This window comes from Dipodomys ordii, unplaced genomic scaffold (assembly GCF_000151885.1).
Source record: "Dipodomys ordii isolate 6190 unplaced genomic scaffold, Dord_2.0 Scaffold117, whole genome shotgun sequence".
Lineage (NCBI taxonomy): Eukaryota > Metazoa > Chordata > Mammalia > Rodentia > Heteromyidae > Dipodomys > Dipodomys ordii.
In genome coordinates this window covers 974,615-1,002,033 of record NW_012267333.1, presented here as the reverse complement: position 1 = coordinate 1,002,033, position 27,419 = coordinate 974,615, and the positions used below count along the sequence as shown (strand labels likewise).

Sequence of the window (27,419 nt, the reverse complement as noted above, 5' to 3'; positions counted from 1 at the left end):
CCAGGGCGAGGCGGCGGCGGCGGGCGAGCGCGAGGCGGCGATGCCCACCTTCCGCTGGGAGGAGATCCAGAAGCACAACCTGCGCACCGACAAGTGGCTGGTGGTGGACCGCAAGGTCTACAACGTCACCGCGTGGGCCAAGCGGCACCCGGGGGGCCACCGGGTCATCGCGCACTACGCGGGCGAGGATGCCACGGTAAGGCTGGGCGGACGCGGGGACGCCGATCGCCGTCCCTCGGTGGCAGGCGGGGTCTGCAGCTCTCCCCCCACCCTCCCCGGCCCCGCGACCTGGGGGGTTGAGGGGGCGCCAAACGCAAGGATCTCCGGCTCTGAATGGAGCCGGCGACGTCCACGAGGACAGGCCGGCGTGCCTCCTTCCTGCTGTCCTCCCGCGCGTGGCGCCGGCTTTCCTCCGGGTCGGCTCGGGCTTGTGGGGTGCCGAGGAGCTGCGTGTTGACCCCCCTCTTCCACCCCTGTGGGTGGCACGTCGGTACAAAGTCCCAGAGGGGGCGGACCGTGCGGGTCCCCGGCGCGCGCGCGGTGCTCAGGCTCGGCGGGATCCCGGGGAGATTCCCCAAAGGGGGCGCTTGGGGCTCGGGGTTCCCGGGGCTAGAAGATGGCCACCCCCGGGCGCCGCGGGAAGGGATCGGAGCGCGGGGCAGCGCTGTGTGGGACTGGCGCGCGTCCCGCACTCCCCGAAGCCAGACTCGGGACGTGGGGAGAAGGGGAGACCCGAGCTCGGCCCCGGCCTGGCTCTGTGGGAGGGAGGTTCACAATGGCCGCCCGCGAGAGACCGCCAGGCCGGGCAGATTCCCACGCTCCCCGGGATTACCTGAATCCCGCTGAAGTGGCGGCCTTCTGGCCGACTGGAGTGCAAAAACGTTGGTGAAAGAAGAAAGGGTTGGAGTATATATCATCATCATCATCATCATTATTATTAAGAAAAACCCAGGTGGAGAGGAAGGCCTGAAACCTGCATGAGCAGCCCCCCTAGTATGGATGGGCAACAGGTCTGTCTCGGACATCCAACTCAATAACCCCCTGGTGCAAAGTCCTGCCAGGACCTCCGTTTCTTCCTCTTGCACTCCCGGAGGTTGTGGACCTCCAGACTTTCGCTGGAGCTAGGGCTGCACCTCTCTAACTACAGCAAACGTGTAGGTGAACAATTGAGCTGTTGAGTTAATAGCTTTTGCCCCTTGCGCAAAGGATTTATGGCACGGCCAAAAGTTCCGGGAAGGACGGATCTGCAGAGAGAGTTTGGGTCCCCATAGTAAGGGCTTAGAAGGAGAGGCCGGGGAAACAAGGAAACTACTATGGAGACAATCCAACCTGATGAGAGGATTTTCTTAGTTTCTAAAGAAAGCAAGGGGGCGCGGCTCCTTGAGCTCTGAGTTCAGTCCCCAGAATCACCAGAAAATTAAAAAAAAAAAAGTTGGGGCTGTGGTTCACTGGTAGAGCACTTGCCCTGGTAAGATATTAGGGTCCTAGGTACATAGAAAAGCAATGAACAGCAAGTTATATCTGTATATATTGCATACATACATTCTTACGGATATACACACAGACAAGGTCACTTAGCTTTTGCTAAGTGGGCATTTGCTCTCTCTGCTATCTCATTTAATCTTTCTCACTGTCCTGAGAGTCAATGCCTTGCTTCTGGGCAGCACTTAACCTCGAACTCTGGGTCTGCTAACACAAGTTCACATTCCTGTGTCCCTCCCTCTTTCCCTATTCCCACCTTTCTGATCTCTCTCCCTCTGGTCCTCCACAGCCTTTCTTGTCTTTGTTTTGCTGTGGGCACTGAGAGGGGTCACTTGTTCTGCCTTTTTTCTGGTGGTCCCATCAGTGCATAACTTTCCTCACTTGGGACTTTTCATTTCTGGAACAATTCATAAAACATTCATTGAGTGTCTCCATGGTTCTGTGTTGGGCCTCTGCAAAAAGATGAATAATTCATGGACAGTGTTCTGAAGGTACTGGATTTGCTTCCCTCTTCTCTCTCTCTCTCTCTCTTTCTCTCTCTCTCTCTCACACACACACCCTGCTCTTATGAAGCTCTTTCCAAGAGGCAGGAGTCAAACATGGAATTCTGTCCTCCTATACTGGAGAAACGATGGGTTTGATTCCCAGCTTTATGAGTTAGTGGGTATGGAAGGCTCCACCTCCTTGAGATCTAGGTAGGTAGCATCCATCCCATGGCTACTGCACACTCCATAGGAGTACCCTGTGTTCAGCCCCACCATCTCCAAGTAGTACTTGAGATTGTTCCATGCCAACCATTCCTTATGCCCAAGTTGCTTTGTTGGGGTCCACCTGTGCAGGCCAGCTCTGCATCTCAGGAGAGTACATGGGACTGTACTAACGGATTCTTTGTCATCCAGGGCTCCTGGTAATAGTGGTAAGAGACCACTGCCTCCTTCTAGAACCTTGTCCTCTTGGGAGTTTGACACAAGGACGCTTGTCCTGCCTGCACCTCTCAGCTGCACAAAGCAAGCCACTGCTCTGCTGGTGTCAGTACTGGGGTTTGAACATGGCTTTGCGCTATCACTTTTTTTTTTTTTTTGCTCAAGGCTGGCATTCTACCACTTCAGGCTTTATGCTGGTCCACTGGAGATGAGTTCATGAACTTTTTCTGTACAGGCTGGTTTTGAGCCTTGATTCTCTGATCTCAGCCTCCTGCGTAGGTGGGATTAAATGTGGAAGCCACCACATCCGACTGACTGGAGTTTCTGCTCTGCCTCTCCTCCCTTAAATCACCAGTTTTTACATTGTCCTGCTCCCTAGAATTGGCCTCCTGCTCACTTGTGTGCCGCAGCCAGGTTTGTTCATCTCACACTTCCCAAGCCCTGGGATGTGAAAAGCAGTCGTTAAGTCTAGCCTTGCATAGTAAGAGGATCTGGGCACAGCCAGGAACAGGTGCTCAGAGCAGGGATACTGGCGAGTTCTGCCTGGAGCAGACAGGGGCGGGGAACGATGCCTAAGAAAGTCAGCTGGCATTGCAGCGGGGTGATAGAGCAAGCAGGAACGGGTGAAGAGCAGCAAGTGTGACACTTGGGAATCCAGTTCTGACCCTTCTTCATCTCCCCACCCCCAACACCATAACACACACACACACACACACACACACACACACACACACACACACGCACACGCGCGCCATTCAGATTGGTCGCTGTTTTCTACTTCCTTCTGTTCCGCATGTCCCAGGCTAGCTTCCTGGAAAGACTGGCTTCTTTCCCTATCAGATGCGGAAAGAGCCTGGTTCCAATTCTTGTTCCTAAAAATAAAAATCACGGCTCACCTTCCAACCCTAATGTCCCTGTAGCCTAATAGTAATTGGGAACTTTTGGTAGTGTACAGGCAGGCGTCTGTGGCAGGATGAGGAGAGGCACTAGAGTTAGGTAGAGTAGGCGGGGCCACTCAGGGCCAGATAACCCTCAGGGGTATGGATTCCAGAAAGGGGAAGAAGAACTGCGGTACTCAGAAAGCCTCACTGAGTTGTTTAGAACAGAAGACAGAAGAGCCCAAATGGGGACGGCAGGGTGGAAAGGTGGGCTAGGAGTGTGCACAGCTGTGGGGTACGGGGGTCCTCTACAGAGGGGAGCGAACCCAAGTTTGGGGTCTTGCTAAGTGCTGTGCAGCAGCTGGAATGAGGCAGTATCCCCAAGAAAGCCTGGGCTGGGAAGAGCTTTGAGGAGGTCAAGCCCAGACTGGGAAGGAACTTGATGGATTCCAAGGCTGTTGGGAGGCCACTCCTGGAAGTACTCTTTAATTATTCATTTGCCCCCCCCTCCCCCCCCCCCCCCCCCCCCCCCCCCGCAAATGTCAGAAGGTTTTCCATGGGAAAAAGAAATCCCTGGAGGCAGCTGGACCTGGATTTGAGCCTGGCTTTGCCACCTGGAGTACAGGACCTCTTCCCCCTCTCCTCCAGGGCTCTGGGGCTGAGAGAGGTCACGTAAACAAAGTCCCTGGCTCCCTGCCTGGCACGTGGCTGCTCCTTTCCCCGGGCTGCAGGGAGGTGAGGCTGCCCAGGAACCATCTGGAAATGGCTGACCAACAGCCAAAATCAAAGCAGGGTTCCCATTTGCTCTCCTTCCCCCAACAGGTTGTAGGGTAGGGATGGGGGTGGGGTGCTCCGATGAGGGGGCACAGGCAGGAAGTTCTGAGGTGAAGGCAGTTTCGAACTGTGGAACTTGACTTTCCCTGGTGATGGTCCATTGGCCTTGTTCCCCAGGAAGTTGCCTTACCAAGAACTTCCTGTTTGTTTCTCAGCGGGGCCATGGTCCCGTGGGGGGAGGGGGGGCGGTAAAGGGATCCAGGAGAGGATGTTCTCAGCCTTAGGCCTAGGCTGGCTAGATCTTTGCTGGGCCTTGCTTGCTTTGTGGAAAGGCTGGAGACAGCCAGTCAGTGCTGTCAACCCCTGCGCAGGGCGCTGGAGCCCTACGTCTCTTGTTGCCCCAAAAAACCAAAAACAGATCTCAATTTGCCTGACCCTTTGATCTGATCTATCCATTCCCACTCAGCTAAGGGGAGACACACAGGTTTTTTGTTTTTTAAACCTTCCTTCCTCTGCCAAAAGTGTTGCTTTGTTAGACTAGTGTAGATACAAATAGAACAAAGACTCGATGCCAGAGACACAGAGAGAAAACACAAGGAGACCGGCGGTCACTGTTGGGAGATGCTTTTCCCTGGTTGAAAAGATTATTAGGACTTGGTAGCTTTTTCCACACCTTCCCTTGTTTGTTTGTTTGCAGCAGGGTTTTTCCTATGAAGCTCAGGCTAGCCTTGAACTCCCAACCCTTTTACCTTAGCTTCTCACATGCTAGGATTACAGATGAGCACTACCATGCCCCGTTTCCTTCCTTCCTTCCTTCCTTCCTTCCTTCCTTCCTTCCTTCCTTCCTTCCTTCCTTCCTTCCTTCCTTCCTCCCTTACTCCCTTCCTTCCTCCCTTCTTCCCTCTTTCCCTTTTTGTCCTTTTGTAATGATAATGCTCTACCACTGAGCTAAACCTCCAGGCCTTGTTCTTTTCATGGGTAGTTCTTGGTTTGTGGGTGAAGATCTCTCTGGGTAGTATGTTGTTTAGTTTGTTGTGCTGTGCAAAGTCCTAAGCTCAGTCGTCCTCAAGCACACACATCCCTGGAAAACACTTGTTCACAACTCTTGGATTAATTCAGAGGGTCCCTTTTGCCTGACCCTGAGAGTTGGACACTGAAGCGGGGGAGTCTGTCCTGGGGTATTTGGGACCAGATGGCAGGAGGTGCTGCTGGGGCACTGTCCTTCCCTTCCTAGAGGCCTAGGCTCAACCCCACCACCTGCTCTCTGCTCTCTAGGATGCCTTCCGTGCCTTCCACCCTGACCTTGACTTCGTGAGCAAGTTCCTGAAGCCCCTGCTGATTGGTGAGCTGGCCCCGGAGGAGCCCAGCCTGGACCGTGGCAAGAGTGTGAGTGGGGCTTGCATTCTGGGTGAGGGTGAGAGGATGGGGCTGGGGCTGGGAGCCTCACGCGGGCCAACCCGGGAGGAGAAGGCACTGGGATCAGCAAGGACTGCAGAGCCTTGACTGAGAACCAGGACTTGGCCAGGACCTGTGATGCCCTCTCTCTCCCAGCTGCTCTGTTATGCGTGTTGTCTGTGTGCATGTGCACGTGTGCATCAGCACTGGGGCTTGAACTCAAGGCCTGGGCATAGTTCCTGAGCTTTCATGCTCAAGGCTAGTGCTCTACCTCTTAAGCCACAACTCCACTTCCAGCTTTTTGGTAGCTAATTGGAGATGAAGAATCTTAAGGATTTTCTTGTCCACAGGCTGGCTTAGGACATGATCTCAGCCTCCAGAGTTGCTAGGATGATAGGTGTGAGCCACCATTGCCTGGCTTTTCCTTCCTTTTTAAAGCTGTATCATATTCCCTCATGCGCATAAAAACACTGGGATACAAGGTGTAAACTTCTGAATTCTTTTTCTACCACTTTTCCAGCCAGACACAAATACTTCCTGGAGCTCTGGCGCACATATGCAGCTGGCACATAGTAAAACAGCTGTTGTAGTCGGGATTAGGGTGTAGATTACCTCTGCTTGCTGTAGCTTTAGAGGGTTAACTGTGTGTGTGTGAAAAAGACAAACGTTCTTTTTTGACAAGTGCCAGTGGCTTTTGCCTGTAATCCTAGCTACTCAGGAGGCTGAGATCTGAGGATTGTGGTTTGAAGCCAGCCTGGGCAGGAAAGTCTATAAAGGATCTCATCTCCAATGAACCACCAAAAAGCCAAAAGTGGAGCTGTTGCTTATTAAGTGGTAGAGTGCTAGCTGTGAGCAAAAGAAGCTCAGGAACAGTGTTCAGACCCCAGGACTGGCACCAAAAAAAGTCTCTTTTGAGGATAAGAGGCTGGTGGCTTATACCCTTCTGTACTCTGACTTGACAGGTTCAGATCACCGAGGACTTCCGGGCCCTGAAGAGAACGGCCGAGGACATGAACTTGTTCAAGACCAACCACTTCTTCTTCTTCCTCCTCTTGGGGCACATCATTGTCATGGAGATGATTGCATGGCTCATCCTTCATTACTTTGGCAATGGCTGGATTCCTACCCTCATCACGGCCTTTGTCCTTGCTACCTCTCAGGTGAGGCATGGCCCCCTGGCCTGGCATTTGAAGCCCCGCCCCCAGCTCCCCTTCCTCCCTGCCCTGGCGTCTATTTACCAATGCTATGATGGCGTCCATGGCTCTCTCTCTCCCTAGGCCCAAGCTGGATGGCTTCAACACGATTACGGCCACCTTTCTGTCTACAAGAAGTCCAAGTGGAACCACGTTGTCCACAAGTTTGTCATCGGCCACTTAAAGGTAAATGTTAGCAACTCTGGCCGAAAGTCTATTGCACAGTGGACAGTGCCGAGTCCTTTTGCTGTGTTGCCATCTTGGGTAACAAGGGGGGGCTCTTTGAGCAGTTCATTTCTGGGATGAGGTGGCTGTCACTTCCTGAGCCCTGCCACTGTACAGTGAGACCTACAAAGCCACTGTATCTGAACTGTAGAAACAGACATGTCTCTGTCTCTGTCTGTGTCTCTCTCTCTGTTTCTGTCTGTCTGTCTCTCTCTCTCTCTCCCTCTTTCTCCTTTATTTGTGTGCTACTACTAGGGTTTGAACTCAGGACCTCAACTCTCACTTGGCTTTTTTTTTTTGCTCAAGGTCTATTACTCTACACTGGAGCCACAGCTATACTTCCAACTTTTTTTTTTTTTTCTGATTATTTGAAAGTAAGAGTCACATAGACTTTTCTTCCTGGGCTGGCTGCATACGGTAATCTTCTGATCTCAGCCTCCTGAGTAGGTAGGATTACAGTTGTGAGACACCAGTGCAGGTCTGATACACCCTTCTTTTGTCTAGCAGCTCAGTTGATTATATTGTTGCTGATCTTTTAGCTATAGATTTACCTAAGACATTCCTTGTGAATTCAAAGGTGAAGGAGATGGCTGTCTGAAGGAGTTTGATGCTTTCTTTCACTGTGATGGGAGCGGTTTCATACATTGTGTTCCTTTGGGAGTTTTTCTTACTGAGTCCTCAGACGTGCAAAGCAGCAGCTGGAACAGCAGTTACCCTTCATTCTCGCTTCTCCATGTACTCATCCTGCCCTTCCTCAAATGGTAGTTAGGCTGTTTTCTTTCTTTTTAGCACACATTAGCTTTACAGAGGGAGTTCATTGAGTTATGCTTTTATCTTCATTGTAACCATTCCGTTCTAAATGAGTCCTTTCTCTTCGGTGCAAAAGGCCAGGGCCTTTTGCTCTTGCACTGCTTTTTTGCTTAAAGCTGGCGCTCTATCATTTGAGCCACAGCTTCACTTCTGGCTTTTTGGTGGATTATTGGAATCATAAGAGTCTCATGGACTTTTCTGTTCAGAATGGCTTTACACCAGGGTCATCAGATCTCAGCTTCCTGAGTACCTAGGATTATAGAGGCATGAGCCACTAGTAGCTGGTCACGTTTTTGAAATGCTCTTTGGACATATGTGGGGTACAAAAAAAAGATGTAGATACTGATGCCCCTCCCGATGGGGGTAGATCCAGATAACCAGTTCTAAGTTAAATATATAAGTTGGAAGAACGTGAAATGTATCAAACTTACCAAGCAGCACGGCTCAGCAAGACAATGCAGTGTGGGCTGTGGGCTGCTTCTCGATGTTTGGCTGTTGCTGCTTTTTAGCATCATACTGTGAATCATTAGCCCAGGAAAAGATAAAAACTCGGACATGGTGTCTCTTGAATGTCTGTCCAGTTCCCACTATCATAAAATGAAAGAATCATTGAAGTCCAACCATTGCAGTTTAGGGACCAGCCCTACCGTCGTCATGTATATAAATCCTTAGGATAAAAGGGACATCAAACTATAATGAAAGTTCAGGTGATCAGGGGGCCCTACGGATGAGGCAGACCCTCAGGAAGAAGCATGGCCATTCAGCAAGTGTGTAAAGATGAGCCACTGGCCAGAGGCCTGGGGGGGGGGGGGATGTGATAAGCCTTATCTCCTTAAGACATTTATTTTTACCGATCCTGGGACTTGAACTCTGGGCCTGGACACTGTCCCTTAACTTCTTTTGGCTCAGCAAGGTTAGCACTCTACCACTTGAACCACAGCACCATTTCCAGCTTTTTTTCTGTTTAGGTGATATTGAGGAGTGGAACCCAGGGCTTCATGCATGCTAGGCAAGCATTCTACCACAAAGCCACATTCCCAGCCCAGAAAACAATTTCTTCCCAACTCACCGTCCCCTCCATGAGCTCTACAGCATCTTCCTAAGAAAAGCTGGGTCCTAAAGATCTCCATTCTCCCCCTCCCCCGCCCCTCTCCTCCCCCGTTGAGGGAGGAGTCTGGAGTCTGGGTCTGGGTTAAACCCCTCATCTCCAGGACCACAATCATCCTAGATCCTTGGCTTGCTGGTTACAGACTGGGTTTAGGGCAAGCCAGCAGTGAGCTGATCGCCAGTTCTTCTTCAACAGTTTCCCTGGCCTGAAGCCCCAAAACTCTGAGAATCTGGACTCCTTCCAGAAGCTCAGGGGTGAAGGGAGAAGGTTTGCATAGTGTAGCCTTTTGTTCCATGTTTGCACTTTTCTGTTGGATAAAACCCTCCTTGGTTTCAGAAAGTAACATTTCATCCCACCCGCGTTCTTCCCTACCCCCCAGCCCCACCCTCCCCCATCCCCGGCCCCATGCTTTTAACAAAGATGAGCTGTGTCCTGGCTCCAGATTCTGGGCAGGGGATGGCAAGTCAATCCAGCCTTGAGTCCTTGAAGACAGGGGCAGGGCAGAGGACCGGCTCCCATGTGAGATGTTTGCTTCGCAAATCTAGCACGACAGAAAAAGAGCATCCTTAGGCTTGGGGACATGGGTTCAGTGCACAATTGACAGCCATGTCCTTGGTGCTGTGGCCCAGAGTGGAGCCGGCCATGTGGCCAGATGGCTCACCAGGGCTGTCTCAGGGTGAGGGCTGGTGGCTTGCTTGAAATCTGGACTTGGGACTTAGCCGACACACAGCTGCTGGTAGGTCCATCTGTTCCTCTGGTCTCTTTGCAAGGAATTGGCTTTGCCAACTTGGCTGTTTTAGCACCAGCTGGTGCAGCCAGTAAGCAAGGTGTAGGAGGCCTGGTAAAACCATAACTGTGCCACTGTAGAATTGGATCAGGGTCTCTACGTCCTGACCACCCACCCCTTCTTTCCTTGTAGCCCCTGCCACTTACGCTGGGCATTTCTTCTATAGAGATTGTCCTCTAAGGATTGTCTTTTGCAAGGATGGCTTACAGGTGGCACGCTCCTGCTTTACACAAACCCTTTTGCATCTCGTGTTGCTTGAGGGTGGAACTGTACGCCTCAAGCTTCGGGTATCAGCTAGAAGTTGCATCTGGACGCGAGAATCTACTCATCTTCCTGCGGTCTCAGACCGCCAGGGCTCATGTCAGACCACCAAGAGTGCAAAATATGAGGGGTCTCCAGATGCACTCAATCATGATAAACATTCAATGCATATTTTTAAATCAAAATTAATGCAAAAAAATACCCAAATTTCTAATGAAGGTAGGGGCTGAACTGAGTCACATGGGAGGGGGGAAAAAAAGCCTGTGCTCCTAAGCCAATCCATAGTGACTCCCGCCTATAATCCTAGCTACGTAGGAGGCTGAGAGCTGAAGATCTTGATTCGAAGCAGAAAAGTCCCACAGACTCCACATCTAAAATAATGAGCAAAAAGCCAAGCTGGAGGCATAGTAGAATGCTAGCTGAGCAAGCAAGCCAGTCGAGTCGAAGGCCTTGAGTTCAAACCCCATCGTTAATTAAGCACTACAAACAAAATTCTTCTGTATGCATTCATAGGCCATGTTTTAAAAATATTTTATTCTCCTCCCCCCAGAACAATTGTAAAGTGCTTTAAAATTGAGAAGTTGCCGGGAGCTGGTGGCTCCCAGCTATAATCCTAAGCTACTTAGGAGGCTTAAGATCTGAGGATCATGGTTCAAAGCCAGCCCGGGCAGGAAAGTCTATGAGACTCTTATCTCCAGTAAACCACCAGAAAAGTGAAAGTGGAGGGCTGGGAAGGTAGCTCAGTGGTAGAGCGCTTGCCTTGCATGCTCGAGGCCTTGGGTTCGATTCCTCAGCACCACATAAGCAAAAAGAAAAAAGCTGGAAGTGGTGCTGTGGCTCAAGTGGTAGAGTGCTAGCCTTGAGCTGAAGAGGTGAGGGATGGTGCCCAGGCAAAGAGTTCAGGCCCCACGGCCGGACCCCAAAAAAAAAAAAGTGTTGTGGCTCAAGTGGTAGAGCGCTTGCCTTGAGCTGAAGAGCTGAGGGACAGCGCCCAGGCCCAGAGTTCAAGACCCACGACTGATTTAAAAAAAAAAAAAATCCGAGAAGTCAATGTATTCAAAACCCCCAAAGTTATTTTAAGCTTAAATGTGTTAACTTACATCAAAATAGAACTCATTGTACTTTCACTTCATTACAATTTACTTACTTTTTAATTAATTTTTTTTAACCCTTCAATGCTGAGGGTTGAACCCGGGCCTTCAGCATAAGCTAGGTGAATGCTCTACCACCAAGCTACCTCTCCAGTCCTGCCATTACATTATCTTATGTCAATATAAGGCAGTGAAAAATGGTTTAGCTGTGTTAGTCAGTGGGCAGAAATTGTCAAACTCAGCATTTCCTTCAGCTGGAAACAGAATAAACCCCCTAGGAAACTCTGGAAGCATTATTGGTGAATTAGCCTCCATTAAGGCCAGTCACTCACAGTGTCCCTTTGCTTCAGGCTCAGTATGACTTTGCTCAGCACTCTGGCTACCCTGTACCAAGGAACCCTCCTGCCAGTTCTCTGGTGCATGCCCAGCACTCAGGAGGCCGGGGCGGGAGGATGGAGAGTTAGAACCCCACCCGGGCTACATAATGACACCTTGTCTCGTGAGAAGAAAAAAAAATAAAAGGCCTTTCTTTGGCTTCTGGAACATTCTTAACACTCCCTCTCCTCCCAGGGCTCTCTGATAGTCCTGCTAGGCCAGCCTCAGCCTCCTCCCCAGAGTGGTTAGTACCTCTCTTTCTTTGTGTGGTGTGTTATCCCTGCACCCTCCCTCTCAGCTCCCCAAGGACAAAGGCCTTTTCTCCCTTTTTGCATTCGTTATTACCAAGATAAGGTCTGGCTTTCTACCTGGCACAACAGGGACTATGATCCCCCTATCCACACTTCCCTTTGTTGCTAGGATGACAGATGTGTATGACCATGCCCAGCCATTGATTGAGATAGGGTCATTTAAACACTTACGTTTGGGCTAGTCTCAGACCATGATTGCTTGATCTCAGTCTATGAAGTAGTTAAGATTAGAGGATTGAGCCACTACTCCTGACTAGAGAAGGCTTTTTTTTGAAGAACGAGGAGAACTTTGCCTGGTAAAGAGCAGAAGAGAATCAGCAGACACAAACATAGTCGTTTGTTCTGTTTCAAGCTCCTGGAAAGCCTGACTATCCCACTTCACAAGACTGTCCACAGTCCTTCTTTTGGTGCCTTCAAGGAGTCATTCAACAAGCCCCTCTAGGTTGGAGTATGGCGCATAGTGTTTACTCTTCCTCTGCCTCGATCCTCATGTGCTTGGGTGTCAGACTTCTCCACTGAATTCTTTTCCCGGGAATTTTGTTCCTCTTGGCCTTGAGTATGTATGTGTCATCCGATCGCTTTAGCCTTTGAGCTTTGACTCTGGCGTTATCTTGCTTTTTGCTGTGAGGTGTGTGGGAGTCCTCCTGCCTCGAGGGGGCCATAGCTGTCCCTAGCTGTCTTCACCTCCATCTCTTTGTGTCACATGGCTGTGTGTGTACCAGAGGTGCCTCCCTTGCATATGATCTGGTCACACTTGAGTGCTTCCTAATGAGCAGAAAAGATTGATTTCTTTCTTCTATCTTTCCTTCATGCTCTACTGTGGAAGGCCACACAAAGGTTCAAGGTGAAAAACTTGAGCTGGTGACACCACCTTCTGTATCTTTGAAATACATGGGCCGCAGGGGCACCGGTGGCTCACGCCTGTAATCCTAGCTGCTTTAAGAGGCTGAGATCTGTGGATCAGGGTTGGAAGCCACTGGGCAGATACATTAAAGAGATCTACAATTAACTAGTGGGGAAAAACTGGGAGTAGAGGCATGGCTTAAGTGGTAGAGCACTGGCCTTGAGCAAAAAAAAAAAAAAAAGCTGGAATGCAAGGCCCTGAGTTCAAGCCCCAGGACAGGAAGGAAGGAAGGAAGCTAGGTAGGTAAGTAGGAAGGTAATAGGTGAGTAGGTAGGTAGGTAGGTAGGTAGGCAGGCAGACTCGTGCTGTGTTCCTTGTCTTGTAGAAGCACAGTTTAGTGTAAGTGCCAGGTTCCGGGCTGCTCTTTCCTAACAGTGACTTTATCCAGGTCCCTCTGGAGGTTCTGATAGGACGGGAATCTGCAGCATGGCAGTAAGGAGAAGAAGGGTTCTGTTCTGTACTATACACACCTGTAATCCCGGCACTTGTGAGGCAGAGACAGGGGCACCACAGATTTTAGGCCAACCTAGGTTATAAAGACTTATCTAAAAAGAAAAAAAGCTAAGCCAGGCACTGGTAGCTCACACCTGTAATCCTAGCTACTTAGGAGGAGGCTGAGATCTGAGGATTGCAGTTGGAAGCCAGCCTGGGCAGGAAAAGTTCTTGAGACTCATATCTCCAATGAACCACCAAAAAGCTGGAAGCAGAGCTATATGGCTCAAGTGATAGAGCACTAGCCTTGAGCATAAAAGCTCAGAGACTATGCCTGGGCCCTGAGTTCAAGCCCCAGGACTGGCAAAAAAACAAAAACAAAAACCCTAACCAAACCAAAGGCTTTCATGAAATATAATACACATTCTATACCATTCGCTCAAAGTGTACAAATCATGTATATACTTGTATTTTTTCCTTCATTATTATAAGCCCTACATCCCTAAGCCATTGGACCCAAACCTCCAATCCTTCCTTGCCCACCAACCCTAGACCAGGGCCATCACTAACTTTTAGTCTCCTGGTGGTCGTGGTGGTGTGTGTGTCAGTACCAGAGCTTGAACTCAGGCCTTCACACTCTACCTGAGCTTTTTCGCTCATGGTTGATTCAATACCACTTGAGCCACAACTCCACTTCTGGCTTTTTGCTGGTTCATGGAAGCAAAGACTCATGGACTTTCCTGTCTGTGCTGGCTTCAAACTTCAATTCTCAGATCTCAGCTACCTGAGTGGCTGGGATTTTAGACGTGAGCCAGCAGCACCTGGCAAAGTTTCTGTTGATTCTATCCCAGTGGAACCACGTACTGTGGGGTATACATGCCTGGGGGTCTTTATGTTTTTTTTTCTTCCCCTTGGTCAGTGGGGCTTGAACTCTGGGCCTGGGCACTGCCCTTTAGCTCTTCAGCTCAAGGCTAGCGCTCTACCACTTTCAGTATTCTGAGTCGTTTATTTGAGATAAGAGTCTCACGGATTTTCCTGCCTGGGCTGGCTTTGAACCATGATCCTCAGATCTGAGCCTCTTGAATAGTTAGGATTACAGGCCTGAGCCACCGGGCGCCCCGCTGTGCCTGGCTTTTTTTGTTGTTGTGAAGCAGCCTGTTTCCTGCTTCATCTGTGTTTATAGTGCGTGTCTGTGTAGCATTCCTTTATAGCATGACCCAACTATCCTACTGCATCATTGCACCATGCTCTTCTTCCCTGTTGTTCTGTTGGTGGACATTTGCGTTGTTTCTACTCTTTTTTGGGTATTTTTAAGGATTCTGCTTTGAAAACATGGGGAGTGTTTACAAGTTATTGTGTGGACGCATTTTTCTTTTTCTTGGTTGTACACTAGTTCTCTGGTAGGGAAGACTTCTTAGTGTCTATTTCCCTTACTCCACTATAGCACCCAGGAAGACAGGCAGTGGGTGAACAGGCACAGGAGACTCTGGGGTTGGTAGAGAGGCGGAGGTCACCCCCTGCGCCTGCTTAAGAACCCACTTTGCAGTCTCATGTAGCTGCACTTTTTACCTGCCATAGTCATCTGATAGGGGAAACTGAGGACTCAGAAATGGCCATCTCCTAACTCTTCAGAGGCTCAGGTTTTCCTATCCTCCAAGTGTGAAGGAAACGTCAACCCTGCGTGCTGGAGATATGCCTGGAACTGGGGCTGAGCAGGGCGGGCCCCAGGCAAGCTGAGCTCTCTGGTGAGGTGCACGGCTCACTCTGATTCCTCTCCCCGCACAGGGTGCCTCCGCCAACTGGTGGAACCATCGCCATTTCCAGCACCACGCCAAACCCAACATCTTCCACAAGGACCCGGATGTGAAGATGCTCCACGTGTTTGTCCTGGGCGAATGGCAGCCCCTCGAGGTAAGGGTAAAGCCACGGCAATAGATCAGGCATCCTGGGAGGAGAGCCGGGGTCCTGGAGAGGGAGCATGCTACAGAGCCGTTTGGCATCTGCTGCCACCGTTCCTAGGCACCCGGCATTATTCCAGAAGCAGTTACTATGGTCTTCCTTCTCCTCAGTACATACCTCCTGCTGGGGGGAGGTAGAGGTCAGGTTCAAGTTCAACAGGAAGGAGTCTAGGCCTTAGGCATGGTCCCCAATTGGGCTAGGTCATGTTAAACCTGGCCGGGTCCACGCTGCTCACCTGCAGATCACAAAGCAAGCTCTGAGAGGGGACCAGAAGCATCAGGACCGCCACCCTGATCCAATCTGATCGCTAGGCCGTTTCCTTCCACTTACCCACACTGCTTTATTTTTATAGTCACTTTTTTTTTCAGTGTAAATCCAGAACATGCTCTGTGGGCTGGAAAGATGGCTCAGTGGTAGAGCGCTTGCCTTGCATTCCTGAGGCCCTGGGTTGATTCCTCAGCACCATATAAGCAAAAAGAAAAAAGCCAGAAGTGGCGCTGTGGCTCAAATGGTAGAGCGCTAGCCTTGAGCTGAAGAGCCGAGGGACAGCGCCCAGGCCCAGAGTTCAGGCCCCACCACCGGACCAAAAAACAAAACAAAACTGAACATGCTCTGTATAAATGTTGAAATAATGCAGGGAGATATAAAATGAAAGGGTGGTCATCAGCCAGGCGCTGGTGGCTCACACCTGGAATCCTAGCTACTCAGAAGGGAGTGATCTGAGGATCACAGCTCCAAGCCAGCTGGTGGGGAAAAGTTGTATCTTAGCTCTAATTAATCACCCAAAGGTGGGACTGGCTTGGTGTCTCAAGTGGTAGAACGTCATCCTAGAGTGAGAAAGTTAAGGGAGAAGCCTCAGGCCCTGAGTTAAAGCCCAGTACCAGCACCAGAATTTTAAAATTTAATAAAAATGACAAACCAAAATGATAAAAAAAAAAAATCTACTCTTAAAAATGCCCTTAAGCGCTTCAGCTCAAGGCTAGCGCTCTACCAGCTGAGCTACAGCACCACTTCGTTTTCTAGTGGTATATTGGAGATAAGAGTCTCACCAACTTTCCTAAAAAAGAGGGTTTTTTTTAAACTGTATTTTTTTTGTCTTTTCTTTTTTTTTGGTACTGGGGATCGAACCCAGGACGTTGCGCTTAGCTAGGCAAGCGCTTTGCCACTGAGCTACATCCCAGCCCAAAAAGAGGGTTTTTTAACTTAATTTTTTAATTAAAATTTTTATTTTAATTTTTAAAAATCAGGTTATGAGTACGACGCATGCTGATCCGTGTCACCCTCTCACCAAACCCTCAAGTCATGTAATTCAACAACTACATTTGCTCACCCTTGTTTCTCCATTTGTGTGCCCCTATTTTAAGTAGAGTTTTTATATTGTTTCCTTTACAAAAATAAAAGAATAAGTACATATGCAAGTGCATATGGGCCTGGGCACTGTCCCTCAGCTCTTCATTTCAAGGTTAGCACTCTACCATTTGAGCCACAGCGCCACTTCTGGCTTTTTTCTTTTTGCTTATGTGGTGCTGAGGAATTGAACCCAGGGCCTCATGCATGCAAGGCAAGTGCTCTACCACTGAGCCACCTTCCCAGCCCCTTTTATGCACATCTTAAGAATGGCTGTCATGCTGGGCACCAGTGGCTCACACTTGTCATCCTACCTACTCAAGAGGCTGAGATCTGAGGATCGAGGTTCAAAGCCAGCCAGATAGGAAAGATGGTGAGACTCTTATCTCCAATAAACCACGAGAAAACTGGAAGTGGTGCTGTAGCTCAATTGGTAGAGCGCTAGCCTTGAGCTGAAGAGTTAAAGGGCAGTGCCCAGGCCCAGAGTTCAAGCCCTATGATCAATCCAAAAAAAAGAAAGAAAGAATGGCAGTCAGGCTTGGACTCAGTGGCTGAGCACCTGCCCAGCTTGCTCAAGGAGTCTGGGTTCCAGCCCCAGGAGGAGACCAGGGCACCCAGCAGTTTCCCTCCTTAGAGTAAAAAAGAACCAAGACTCACTAGATTAAGAAAAGAGGAGGAGAAAGAAATGAGGAGGGGAGGAAAGAAGGAAGATAGGAGGAGGAAGAGGACAAGAGGAGTCACAGTGTCAGGCCCAGAGTAGGAGCACAAAAAGCATTTGTGAACGAAGCCAATCCACCCTTGTAAACAGTGGCACCGTGAACGGGCAGTTTCCCCTGTGTGGCTGGGGGGGAGTGGACCCCTCCCCATTAAGGGAGGCTCTGAGGGAGGGCAGTTTTGTTGACATGGTATGTTCATAGGAAATCACGTATAGTTCTTAACTCTGGAAAAACATTGAGCCTCTCCAGCTGGTTGAGCAGAGTGGTTTTTGGGTTTGGGTTTTTTTTTTTTTTTTTGGCCCAAATACATGCCTTTTGTTTTTCTTCTAGGAAACAGCTTGCAGCTAGCTTTAATTGGAGGTGTCTAGATAGCAGGGCTGATTAACTCCAGGCCTGATAGTGAGGACAAAGGTTTCCTTTCCTCTGTGGCGAGCCCCTGGCTGTTCCGACACATGTTTTTCTGTATCCCTGACCACAGAGCCCAGTCTCACCAGCTCTGCTGCTGGCAAGCATGTCTCCTGTGTACTCCCGGGTGGCTGTTGGGGTGTGAATTTACAGAGATCTGCACGTCCAGGTGCCAGTAGTGTTCAGGAGACTTTAAGTCCAGTGTCGTGGAGCTCATGGAAATTCCCACCTCCACCTCCCTGGAGTTCAGGAAGAGAAGGGCCTGTGTTTCCAAGGCTCCTGGTTGGAAGGGGCTGCCTTTGGAAGGGGCTGGGTCTCCTCACGGGTGACAATGAATCCACAAGCCCCAGCAGGATTTGCTACCCAGCCTCTCTGTGGCCAGGCATCAGGGACTTAAGCAGGCTTTAGGGAAAGGAAGTTTTTTTTTTTGTTTTTTTTTGCCGGTTGTGGGGCCTGAACTCTGGGCCTTGGCACTGTCCCTCAGGAACTGTAGCGCCACTTCTGGCTTTTTTTTTCTTTCTGCTTATGTGGTGCTGAGGAATCGAACCCAGGGCCTCATGCATGCAAGGCAAGCGCTTTACCACTGAGCCACCTTCCCAGCTCAGGATCTCATTCTTGTTTTAGGAAAGTGCTCTACGCTTTGAGCTGTATCTCCTGTTCTTTTTGCTTCCGTTGTTCAGATAAGGTCTGTACTTTTGCTCTGGTGGCCTGAGGCTGTGATCTTCCTAACTCCACCTCCTGAGAAACTAGTATGATAGGTCTGCACCTCTATCCCAGCTAGTTTTTTTTTTATCAGTCTTATGCCTTTGTGTCTCTGTGTTTAGCTTATTTATTTATTTATTTATTTTTGGGTCGGTCGTGGGGCTTGAACTCTGGGCTTGGGTGCTGTCCCTGTGCTCTTCATCTCAAGGTAAGCACTCTACCACTTGAACCACAGCACCACTTCCGGTTTTCTAGTGGTTTATTGGAGATAAGAGTCTCATGGGCTTTCCTGCCCAGGCTGGCTTTGAACTGAAATCCTCTGATCTCAGCCTCCTCAGTAGCTAGGATGATAGGCATGAGCCACTGGCGCCCGGCTTGTGTTTAGCTTTTATCCAGGAATTGGCACAAGTCAATTTCTCTAGCTTCATTACCATTTTTGTTTGTTTTTGTTGGTCGTGGGACTTGAACTGTGGGCCTTGGTGCTGTCCCTGAGCTCCTCAGCTCAAGGTGAGCACTCTACCACCTGCGCCACAGTGCCACTTCCAGTTTTCTGGTGGTTAATTGGAGATAAGAGTCTCACAGACTTTCCTGCTGGCTTTGAACTGTGAGCCTCAGATCGCAGGATTACAGGCAGGAGCCACTGGTGCCTGGTTCCATTACCCTTTCTAAATGATGGATCCCGGGGTCTGCTCTGGATGTCGGGGTCTGCTCTGGATGTCATACTTGAGGTACATGTGGGGTCATTCTTATCTGTCCTTGGCACTTAACTCCTCTTCTGGGGGTAATGTAGTAACTTGCTTCCCTCCCTCCTCCTCCCTCTCCCCCCCCCTCTGGTCCTGGGACTTGAACTCAGGGCCTGGGCACTTTCTCTGAGCTCAAGGCTAGCGTTCTGCCACTAGAGCCACAGCTTCACTTCTGGCTTTTTGGGGGTTAATGGGAAATAAGAATCCTAAGGGGCTGGGAAGGTGGCTCGGTGGTAGAGTGCTTGCCTTGAGTGCATGAGGCCCTGGCTTCAATTTCTCAGCACCACATAAACAGAAAAAGCCAGAAGTGGCGCTGTAGCTCAAGTGGTAGAGCGCTAGCCTTGAGCTGAAGAGCTGAGAGACAGCGCCCAGAGTTCAAGCCCCACGACTAACAACAACAAAATAAAAAGAGTCTAAAGGATTTTGCTGCTGCCAGGGCTGGCTTTGAGCTGTGATGCTCAGATCTTGGCCTCTGGAGTAGCTAGGATTACAGGCAAGTGACTGACTTCCCATTCTTGAAAGAATGTGTATCATTATACTCTTCCTTCTCATATAGCAGCAAGGCCTTTACATTTACCGAAATTCTTTTTTCTCTTAAGATTCTTCTACCTTTCTTTATAGGCCTGGTGCATGCTAAATTTTCTATTTTGCCATATGCTTGGGGTTTCTTTGGTATTCAGAAAAACTATCAATATAGGGCTCAATTATGTCCAACTCGTGGTTTATGGTTCCAGTTTTTCCAGTTGATTCTCTTCAAGTTTCCTGGGTAGATGATCGTCTTAAAAATAAGGACAATTTAATCTCTTCCTAATGGCTCCATCCACTCTTTCATTTCCGCTTGGGTTTTTAGTGCACTGATGGGACTGCCCAGAGGTGAATTAAATATGATGATGTAGTGATAGTTTTGCTTTGCTGGAGTGCTATAAATGGGTTCCTGGGGTGTGCCTGCCTGAGAGCACCCCTCAACCCATCCAGATGTGTTCCTGCTGTCTGCCTCTCTACAGCTGAACCCTAGGCCTCTTGCTTCTAGCGGACTATGAATGACTCCTAAGAACCAGGGCCCCCTGGGTTGGGGATCCTGCCATTTCATCCACACCTGAAGGCAGCCATGATGCACCTCCCCCCTTCCTCCCCTCCCCCTCCCCCTTTCTCCCTCTTTTCTCCCCCCCGTTCCCCCCACCCCCATGAATTTAGGATTGCCAGAGACAGTGGCCAGGCTTTGGGACAGCTCTCCTTCCAGCCCTAGAGAAACAAGGAAAGCCCTTGTCTCATTTCTCAGACATTTCGTTTCAACTCCACTAAGTCCCTCCCACAGGCCCAGCATCCTGCTGCCCAGCCTGTGGTCCTTGGGGAGAGGCAGAGTGCAAGAAGGTCAGGCCAGCTGCCAGGACTGGCCTGGCCTGGCCTGTGTCCCCATTACGGGCTTGACTTTGGAAATGAGCTGTCCCTGTTCAAGGAGAGCTCTGGGCGTGCCAGTCTCCTTCTTAGGGTCCAGCCACAAAAAGCTGCTGCCTTGACTCCTAAGCGTTCTTGTTGTGTGGACAAGGGCATTCCTGAATGGAGAGCTGAGTGGGATCCCCTGATTCCTGTCCTCTAGACCCTGCAGCTGATCTTTTGTTAGGAGCCCTGGGCATGCGCAGTGCCACTTGATCTTTATTTAGCGCATGAGGCAGGAGCAGTTATTAGCCCTTGGATAGCTAGAAAGACTGAGCCTGAGGCAGGAAATGACTTGCCCAAAGTTAGAGCCAGAAAACAACAGCGCCCACATCCGAACTGGGACTGTCTCGCTCCAAGCTACCTCACCGGCACTTGGAACTTGGTTGGGTGACTCCGGTTGTGTCATCAATGAAGAAGCCAGGGGCTCACTCTTCCAACTCAATACATCCCACAACACTTCTTCTCATCCCTTTCCTGAGAGCCCATGCTTGTCTTTTCTGGTTTTTGGGTCCCACTGTATGCTGGGCACAGCGCCCTTGCACCTGTCCCATCAAAGATCCTTGAAGTAGACACAGGTGTGCAGTGGTTTGTCACTTCATGTGTGCACATAGGTGAAATGACTAACACTGTCACCTTAGGATGCTGGCGCTGTGTGTGTGTGTGTGTGTGTGTGTGTGTGTGTGTGTGTGTATCAGGGCTTGAAGTGAAAACCAGTGACTTAGGGGCTGGGAAGGTGGCTTAGTGGTAGAGCGCATGCCTTGCATGCCAGAGATCCTGGGTTCGATTCCTCAGCACCACATAAGAAAAAAGCCGGAAGTGGCGCTGTGGCTCTGAGAGTGGTAGAGCACTCGCCTTGAGCTGAAGAGCTGAGGGACAGCGCCCAGGCCCAGAGTTCAGGCCCCATGACCGGACCCCAAAAAAAAACAACAAAAAAACAAACAAAAAAAGAAAACCAGTGACTTATAGTCATGTGCTGGTGACTCACGCCTGTAATCCTAGCTACTCAGTAGGCTGAGATCTGAGGATCTCAGTTGGAAGTCAGCCTGGGCAGGAAAGTCCATGAGACTCTTATCTCCTATTAACCATCAGAAAACCGGAAGTAGCACTATGGCTTAAGTGGTAGAGTGCTTGCCTTGAGCAGAAGAACTCAGGGACAGCACCCAGACCCAGAATTTAAGCCCCATGACCGACAGAAAAAAAAATGCCAGATGCGCTAGGAGAAGCCAGGTTGGGTCGAAGCCCAGGCTCCCTTCACAGCCCCCTGGCATTGCAGGAGAGAAGATCAGGTGCCTCTTAGCCAGCTTAGCCAGCTGTATTACTGGGGAACCTGGCCTTGGAATTTCAGGGTGTCAGATGACCAGCTATGTGGTGGCTCTAAGCCTGTCTGTGCATGGCCTCTTCTGTTCTGCTCATGCCTCTCTGGGGAGGACTGATTAGTGCTTAGAAAGTTCCAGAAGACTCCAGGGAGCAGATACTCCTCATCTAAGGACTCTTTGTAATCCCCAGGCCCTCACCTGTGTTCTCCCAGCGGCTGTGGCCCTCCCCAGAGCACCTGAAAGGGACCTAGAGCTTTTCTCCTGCTTGTCCCACAGGGCTAGAGTCAGGCCCAGGGGTCCTCTACAAATATCCAGGCCTGTGTGAAGATTTAAATGCCAGGCAGGCTCACAGGGCTGGAAGTGTGGCTTGGTGGTAGAGCATTTACCTAGGTCATGTCAGGCCCTGGGTTGCAGCCCTTGAAATAACAAGACACCAGCACACAAATGAAAATAGCCAAGCCATCTCCCGTCTCGTGGCCTTGGGCACTGATTGAACCCTAAGCCTGAACTTCAACAGTACTTAACCCACAGACCCTGAGAGGATTCCGGCTGCTTGATGCTGGCACACACAGGCAGGGCTTTAGGATCTTGGCCACTCATGTCTCTGGCAGGCCTGGGTGCTGGCTGACGGGAGTGACAGCGGCTGATCTGAATTGGGTGAAGGGCCTGGGTGGGAGGCAGCTACTTACCATCTCTTCTCTCTCCTCAGTATGGCAAGAAGAAGCTGAAATACCTGCCTTACAATCACCAGCACGAGTACTTCTTCCTGAGTAAGTACTAAGCATCCAATACCACCCCCTGACCCTGCTCTCCCCACAGAGTGCCTCTCTCCCTCTACCACCCGCCTTCCCCACCCTTTCCACACCCTGAGAGTGACATCAGACCTGTCCCAGAAGGAGAGGCCACAGCAGACAGCCCACATAGACCTCTCTTGGTCCACGAGCTGACCTGGCATTCCGTTGTCTGGCTGGGCCCGGCTGGGTCGCTCATTCAACCCCTCTGTTCTCCCCCACAGTTGGGCCTCCACTGCTCATCCCCATGTACTTCCAGTACCAGATCATCATGACCATGATCATCCGCAGGGACTGGGTGGTGAGTCGGGAGGGGTGCTGGCTGGAGTGTGGGAGGGTGATGGGGGGGAGGGGCGTGGGCAGCAGAGGGCCTGAGGGGTCTCAGTCACCTCTCCTGGGGGGGGTATCTGCCTTATTGTTCTCTCTCTTTTTTTTTTTTGTTGTTGGTTGTGGAGCTCGAACTCAGAGCCTGGGCACTGTCCCCTCAGTCTTCAGCTGAAGGCAAGCGCTCTACCACTTGAGCCACAGCATCACTTCCAATTTTCTGGTGGTTAATTGGAGATAGGAATCTCATGGACTTTCCTGCCCGGGCTGGCTTTGAACCACAATCCCCAGATCTCAGCCATTTAAGTAGTTAGGATTGCAGCTGTGAGAGACCAGCACCTGGCTTAACTGTTATTATAAAGGTGATGTATAGAGGGGTTATAATTAGGTAAATCGGATAAGGAGTATATTTCTTTTATTGTTGTTGTTGTTGGTCATGGGGCTTGAACTCTGGGCCTGGGCACTTGTCCCTCAGCTCTTCAGCTCAAGGCAAGCACTTTACCACTTGAGCCACAGCACCACTTCCCAGTTTATTGGAGATTAGAGTCTCACAGATTTCCTTGCCTGGGCTGGCTTTGAACCATGATCCTCAGATCTCAGCCTCCTGAGTAGCTAGGATTACAGGCGTGAGCCACCAGCTCCCGGCAGGAGTGTATTTCTTTTTGGACAATGTCACCCCTTCCCTTGCTCTCTCCTAATTACCCCCCCATTCCCACCCATAAATTGTATAGTTTGTTGTCAACATAGTGTCCAGGGACTGCTGTTGTTGGATTGGTTCACCCCTTTATTGCTATTAAGAAGGTTTTCCCTCAGGGGTCCCCACAGCTAAGAAAGCTACAGTAAAATAATCCTATAGATCCCCCCATATATATATATATATATATACACATGGGGAGCCCACAAGGGCAGCTGCTACCTTTGCATTTGGACACTGACGGTCCAGGTTCCTTCGTTAAGGCTGCATCACAGAGTACTCCAAATTGGGTGTCTTAAGCTAGAGGCCCGAAGTCTGGAACCAGCCCTTGGGAGGTCTCTCAGAGGAACCTGTTCCAGGCCCCTCCCCTCTCTCCCACCTAGGAAGTGGGGCTCCTTCCTGCCCTTCTTGTCTCTTCTTCTCTCCCCCCCCATCTTTGTTTAAATATCTCCCTTCTTAAAGGGACACCAGTCCTATTGGGTTCATGGCTCAGCCTAAAGACCTCCTATTAGCTCGTCACCCCCTTGAAGGAGCCGAAGGTCACTTTCTGAAGTTAGTGGTAATTAGAATTTCAGGGTAATGAAATTGGATGATGCAGTTTCACCTCAGACAACAGACTTAGAGGAGTCTGCTGATTTTGCTTCCGACAAAGAAAGGGAAGCCAGGTGCTAGTGACTCACCTGTAATCCTAGCTACTCAGGAAGGTGAGATCTCAGTTCAAAGTGAGCCTGGGAAACAAGTCAGAGAAGCTCTTACCACCAAGGAACCAGGAAAAAGCTAGGAGTCGTGGCTCAACTAGCAGAGCACTAGCCTTGAGTGAAAAGCTGAGGGACAGCACCTGGGCCCTGAGTTCAAGTTCCAGTCCAGAAGAAAAGGAGGAGGAAAGAAGAGGAGAAAGAGGAGGAGGAGAAGAAAAAGAGGAAGAGGAGGAAGGAAAGAAGAGAAAGAGAGAGAAAGAAAGAAAGAAAAAGAAAGAAAGGAAGGAAAGAAAAAAGGAAGAGGAAGGATCTCTAGAGAAGACTTCAGAGTGGTGCTCAAGGGGACCTTGTTTGTTTTTTTTTGTTGTTGTTGTTGTTTTGCTGGTCCTGGAGCTTGAACTCAGGGCCTGGCCAGTCTCTCTGTGCTCAAGGCTAGCGCTCTACTACTTGAGCCACAGCGCCACTTCCGGCTTTTTCTGTGTATGTGGTGCTGAGGAATTGAACCCAGGGTTTCATGCATACTAGGCAAGCGCTCTACCACTGAGCCACATTCCCAGCCCAACCTTGGGTTTTGTAGATGTAATCATGGTTTTGTGCAAGATGGCAGTGTACTTGTGGTGAGGTAAGCTATATGAAGTGGTCACCACAAGCAGAAAGGGTTCTCTGGGACGGAAGCCTAGCAATTAGTCTCAGAAAGAACAGACATGTTCAGTCACCTGTTAGTTACGATTGGCCTTTCTAAACAACAATCCCCCTCCCTCCCCAGACTGTCTCGATCATGAATATCATGAAGGCTGGTCAGTGTGACAACTAAGGTTGGTGTGGTCTCCTGACACCTACACTCTGTACCCCATTGTCCCCCAAGTCCTAGCCTACCTCCTGTTCACAGAGCACTGAACGGCTCCGGACTGCGGTGGGCTCCGTGCTGTTTGTGGGGGCTGGGCACAGGATTTTGCTTCTAGATAGAACTGGAACTGGTGGGGATGTGAGGGGAGGAGGTGGGACCCTGCCAGCCCTGGAAGGATAGAAGGACAATGTTTCCGAGTCAGTTGAGTAACAGACATGAAACATCGATCTCCTATCCTTCCCTACTAGGACTTCTGCTTCCAGCAGGATTTAGCTAGGCTTTGGCAAGGTGTAGCTGAAAAGGAGCTGGGTGCTGATGTGCTGATTAGGGGGCCAGTGTTACAGCAAGGGGGGGGTGTCAGGGGACCGGGTGAGGTGTGTTAACCATTTTATAGAAAGTAGGGCATGTGTATGTGTGTGTGCGCATGTGTGTGTGCTTGTGTTTTCTTTGTTTACAGTGCTTGCTCCATAAGGAGCAAAGCATTGGCTGGGGAAAAGCAGGCAAGGAGATTAGACTCTGTTCACATCCTCAGATGGCAGAGCCAGAGGCATTTGACTGGGCCAGCAGCTCCCAACAGCTCCGATTCTGTTGGGCCACTTGGCAACATGAAGACATGGATCGTCCCCAGGTGGGGCTGGCGTCTAGCCAGAGGCAGTTGTGTTAAAACATTCTGCTAGCCTGGCACCAGTGGGTCATGCCTGTAATTCTAGCTGCTTAGGAGGCTGAGATCTGAGGATCATGGTTCAAAGCCAGCTGGGGCAGGAACATCTGTGAGACTCTTATCTCCAATGAACCACCAGAAAACAGGAAGTGGTATTGTGATTCAAGTGGTAGAGCTTGTGCCTTGAGCAGAAGAGCTCAGGGACAGCGCTCAGGCCCAGAGTTCAAACCCCATGACAGACAAAAAAAAACACACACACACACACATCACCATCCACTAACAGAAAGTGGCACTTTGGCTCCAAGTGGTAGAGTGCTAGCCTTGAGCAAAAAAGCTAGGCCCTGAGTTCAAGCCCCACAACTGACAAAAAGAAAAGACACTCTGCCCTCTTGAGAATGCGCAAAGCCCCAGCCGGTCCAGATGCCCTGAGTGTGGATCCTGAAACACCCCACACATAGATGAAGGTACCGAAGGGAAGTACTCACTGATCCCCACAGGCTCCCACGGCCAGCTGGGCTACTCCCCAGGCCTCACTTGCCCTTGGGTTGGAGCTCATACTGGAACTTTGTCCTCTTGGCCTTCTTCCTGTCACCTTCCCAACCCCCACCTCTCGGGGCTCTCCTCCCTGCTCTCCCTGCCCCGCTCTGTGGTGTTGCTGTGTCTCCTTCACCCCTGCCCCTGGTGTAGTGGGGTCCAAGAAATGTGTAGCTCTATGTTGATAAATACCTTAAGCTGGACACTGGTGACTCACACCTGTAATTCTAGCTACTCAGGAATGCTGAGATCTGATGATTGCGGTTCAAAGCCAGCTGGGGCAGGAACATCTGTGAGACTCTTTATCTCCACTGAACCACCAGAAAACAGGAAGTGGTACTGTGGCTCAAGTGGTAGAGCTTGCGCCTTGGGCAGAAAAGCTCAGGGACAGCACCTAGGCCCAGAGTTCAAGCCCCCTGACAGACAATAAATACATCATCATCCACTCCCAAACATGTGTGTGGTATACCTGTTACTATATATGACATCATGTATGATATTATCATACACTACTACTCTCTATATAGAAGTATACACATGCACACATACACAGACACACACTTCTGCACTACAAATACACAAAACCAATATAATGGCACTGGTGATATAGCTCAGTAGTAATGCACTTACCTAGAGTACATGTGAGTCTAAGTTCTCTCTCTAACCCTGAAAGGAATAATTTTTCTCCATTTCTTTTTCTTTCTTCCTTTTGTTTTTGTGCCAGTCTTGGGGCTTGAACTCAGGGCCTAGGTGCTGTTCCAGAGTTGTTGTTTTTTTGGTCCATTGTAGGGCTTGAACTCTAGGCCTGGGCGCTGTCCCTCAGCTCTCTAGCTCAAGGCTAGTGCTCTACCACTTGAGCCACAGCTTCACTTCCAGATTTTTTGGTAATTAATTGGAGGTAAGAGTCACACAGGCTTTCCCGCCTGGGCTGGTTTTGAATCATGATTCTCAAATTTCAGCCTCTTGAGTAGCTAGGATTATAGACATGAACCACTGGTTCACGTCACAGAATAATAAATGTTCATTGAGTATGAAGAAAATTAGGAGAACTTAGGAAATCAGCCTTCCCTTGTCCCCTTGAAGTTAGATCATCGTTTTGTTGGATCTAGAGGTCCAGCTGGTAGCTCTTCATCTCCCTTCCTCAGCCCTTCCCTCTGTCCTGACCATTAGGCCAAAAGCAGAAGCAAAGCCAGATTCCTCACAACCAAGCAATCACTAAATACACATTTGTCTTCTAAATTGTTCTGCAATTTGTCACTTCTTCATCCATGATAAGAGCCCTTCTTTCATGTTTTA

The 27,419-nt window shown here is 50.0% G+C and overlaps 1 protein-coding gene across 1 annotated transcript in view; it reads left to right on the top strand.

Annotated features, from left to right (window-relative positions):
- Positions 1-27,419, top strand: part of Fads2 (fatty acid desaturase 2) — a 32,512-nt gene that overhangs the window by 1,235 nt on the left and 3,858 nt on the right. Inside the window, exons 2-8 of the mRNA XM_013028984.1 lie at positions 5-196; positions 5,333-5,443; positions 6,415-6,612; positions 6,730-6,831; positions 14,735-14,860; positions 22,284-22,344; positions 22,590-22,666. Of these exons, the coding sequence (XP_012884438.1) occupies positions 5-196; positions 5,333-5,443; positions 6,415-6,612; positions 6,730-6,831; positions 14,735-14,860; positions 22,284-22,344; positions 22,590-22,666 (867 nt within the window). The remainder of the gene's footprint in view (positions 1-4; positions 197-5,332; positions 5,444-6,414; positions 6,613-6,729; positions 6,832-14,734; positions 14,861-22,283; positions 22,345-22,589; positions 22,667-27,419) is intronic.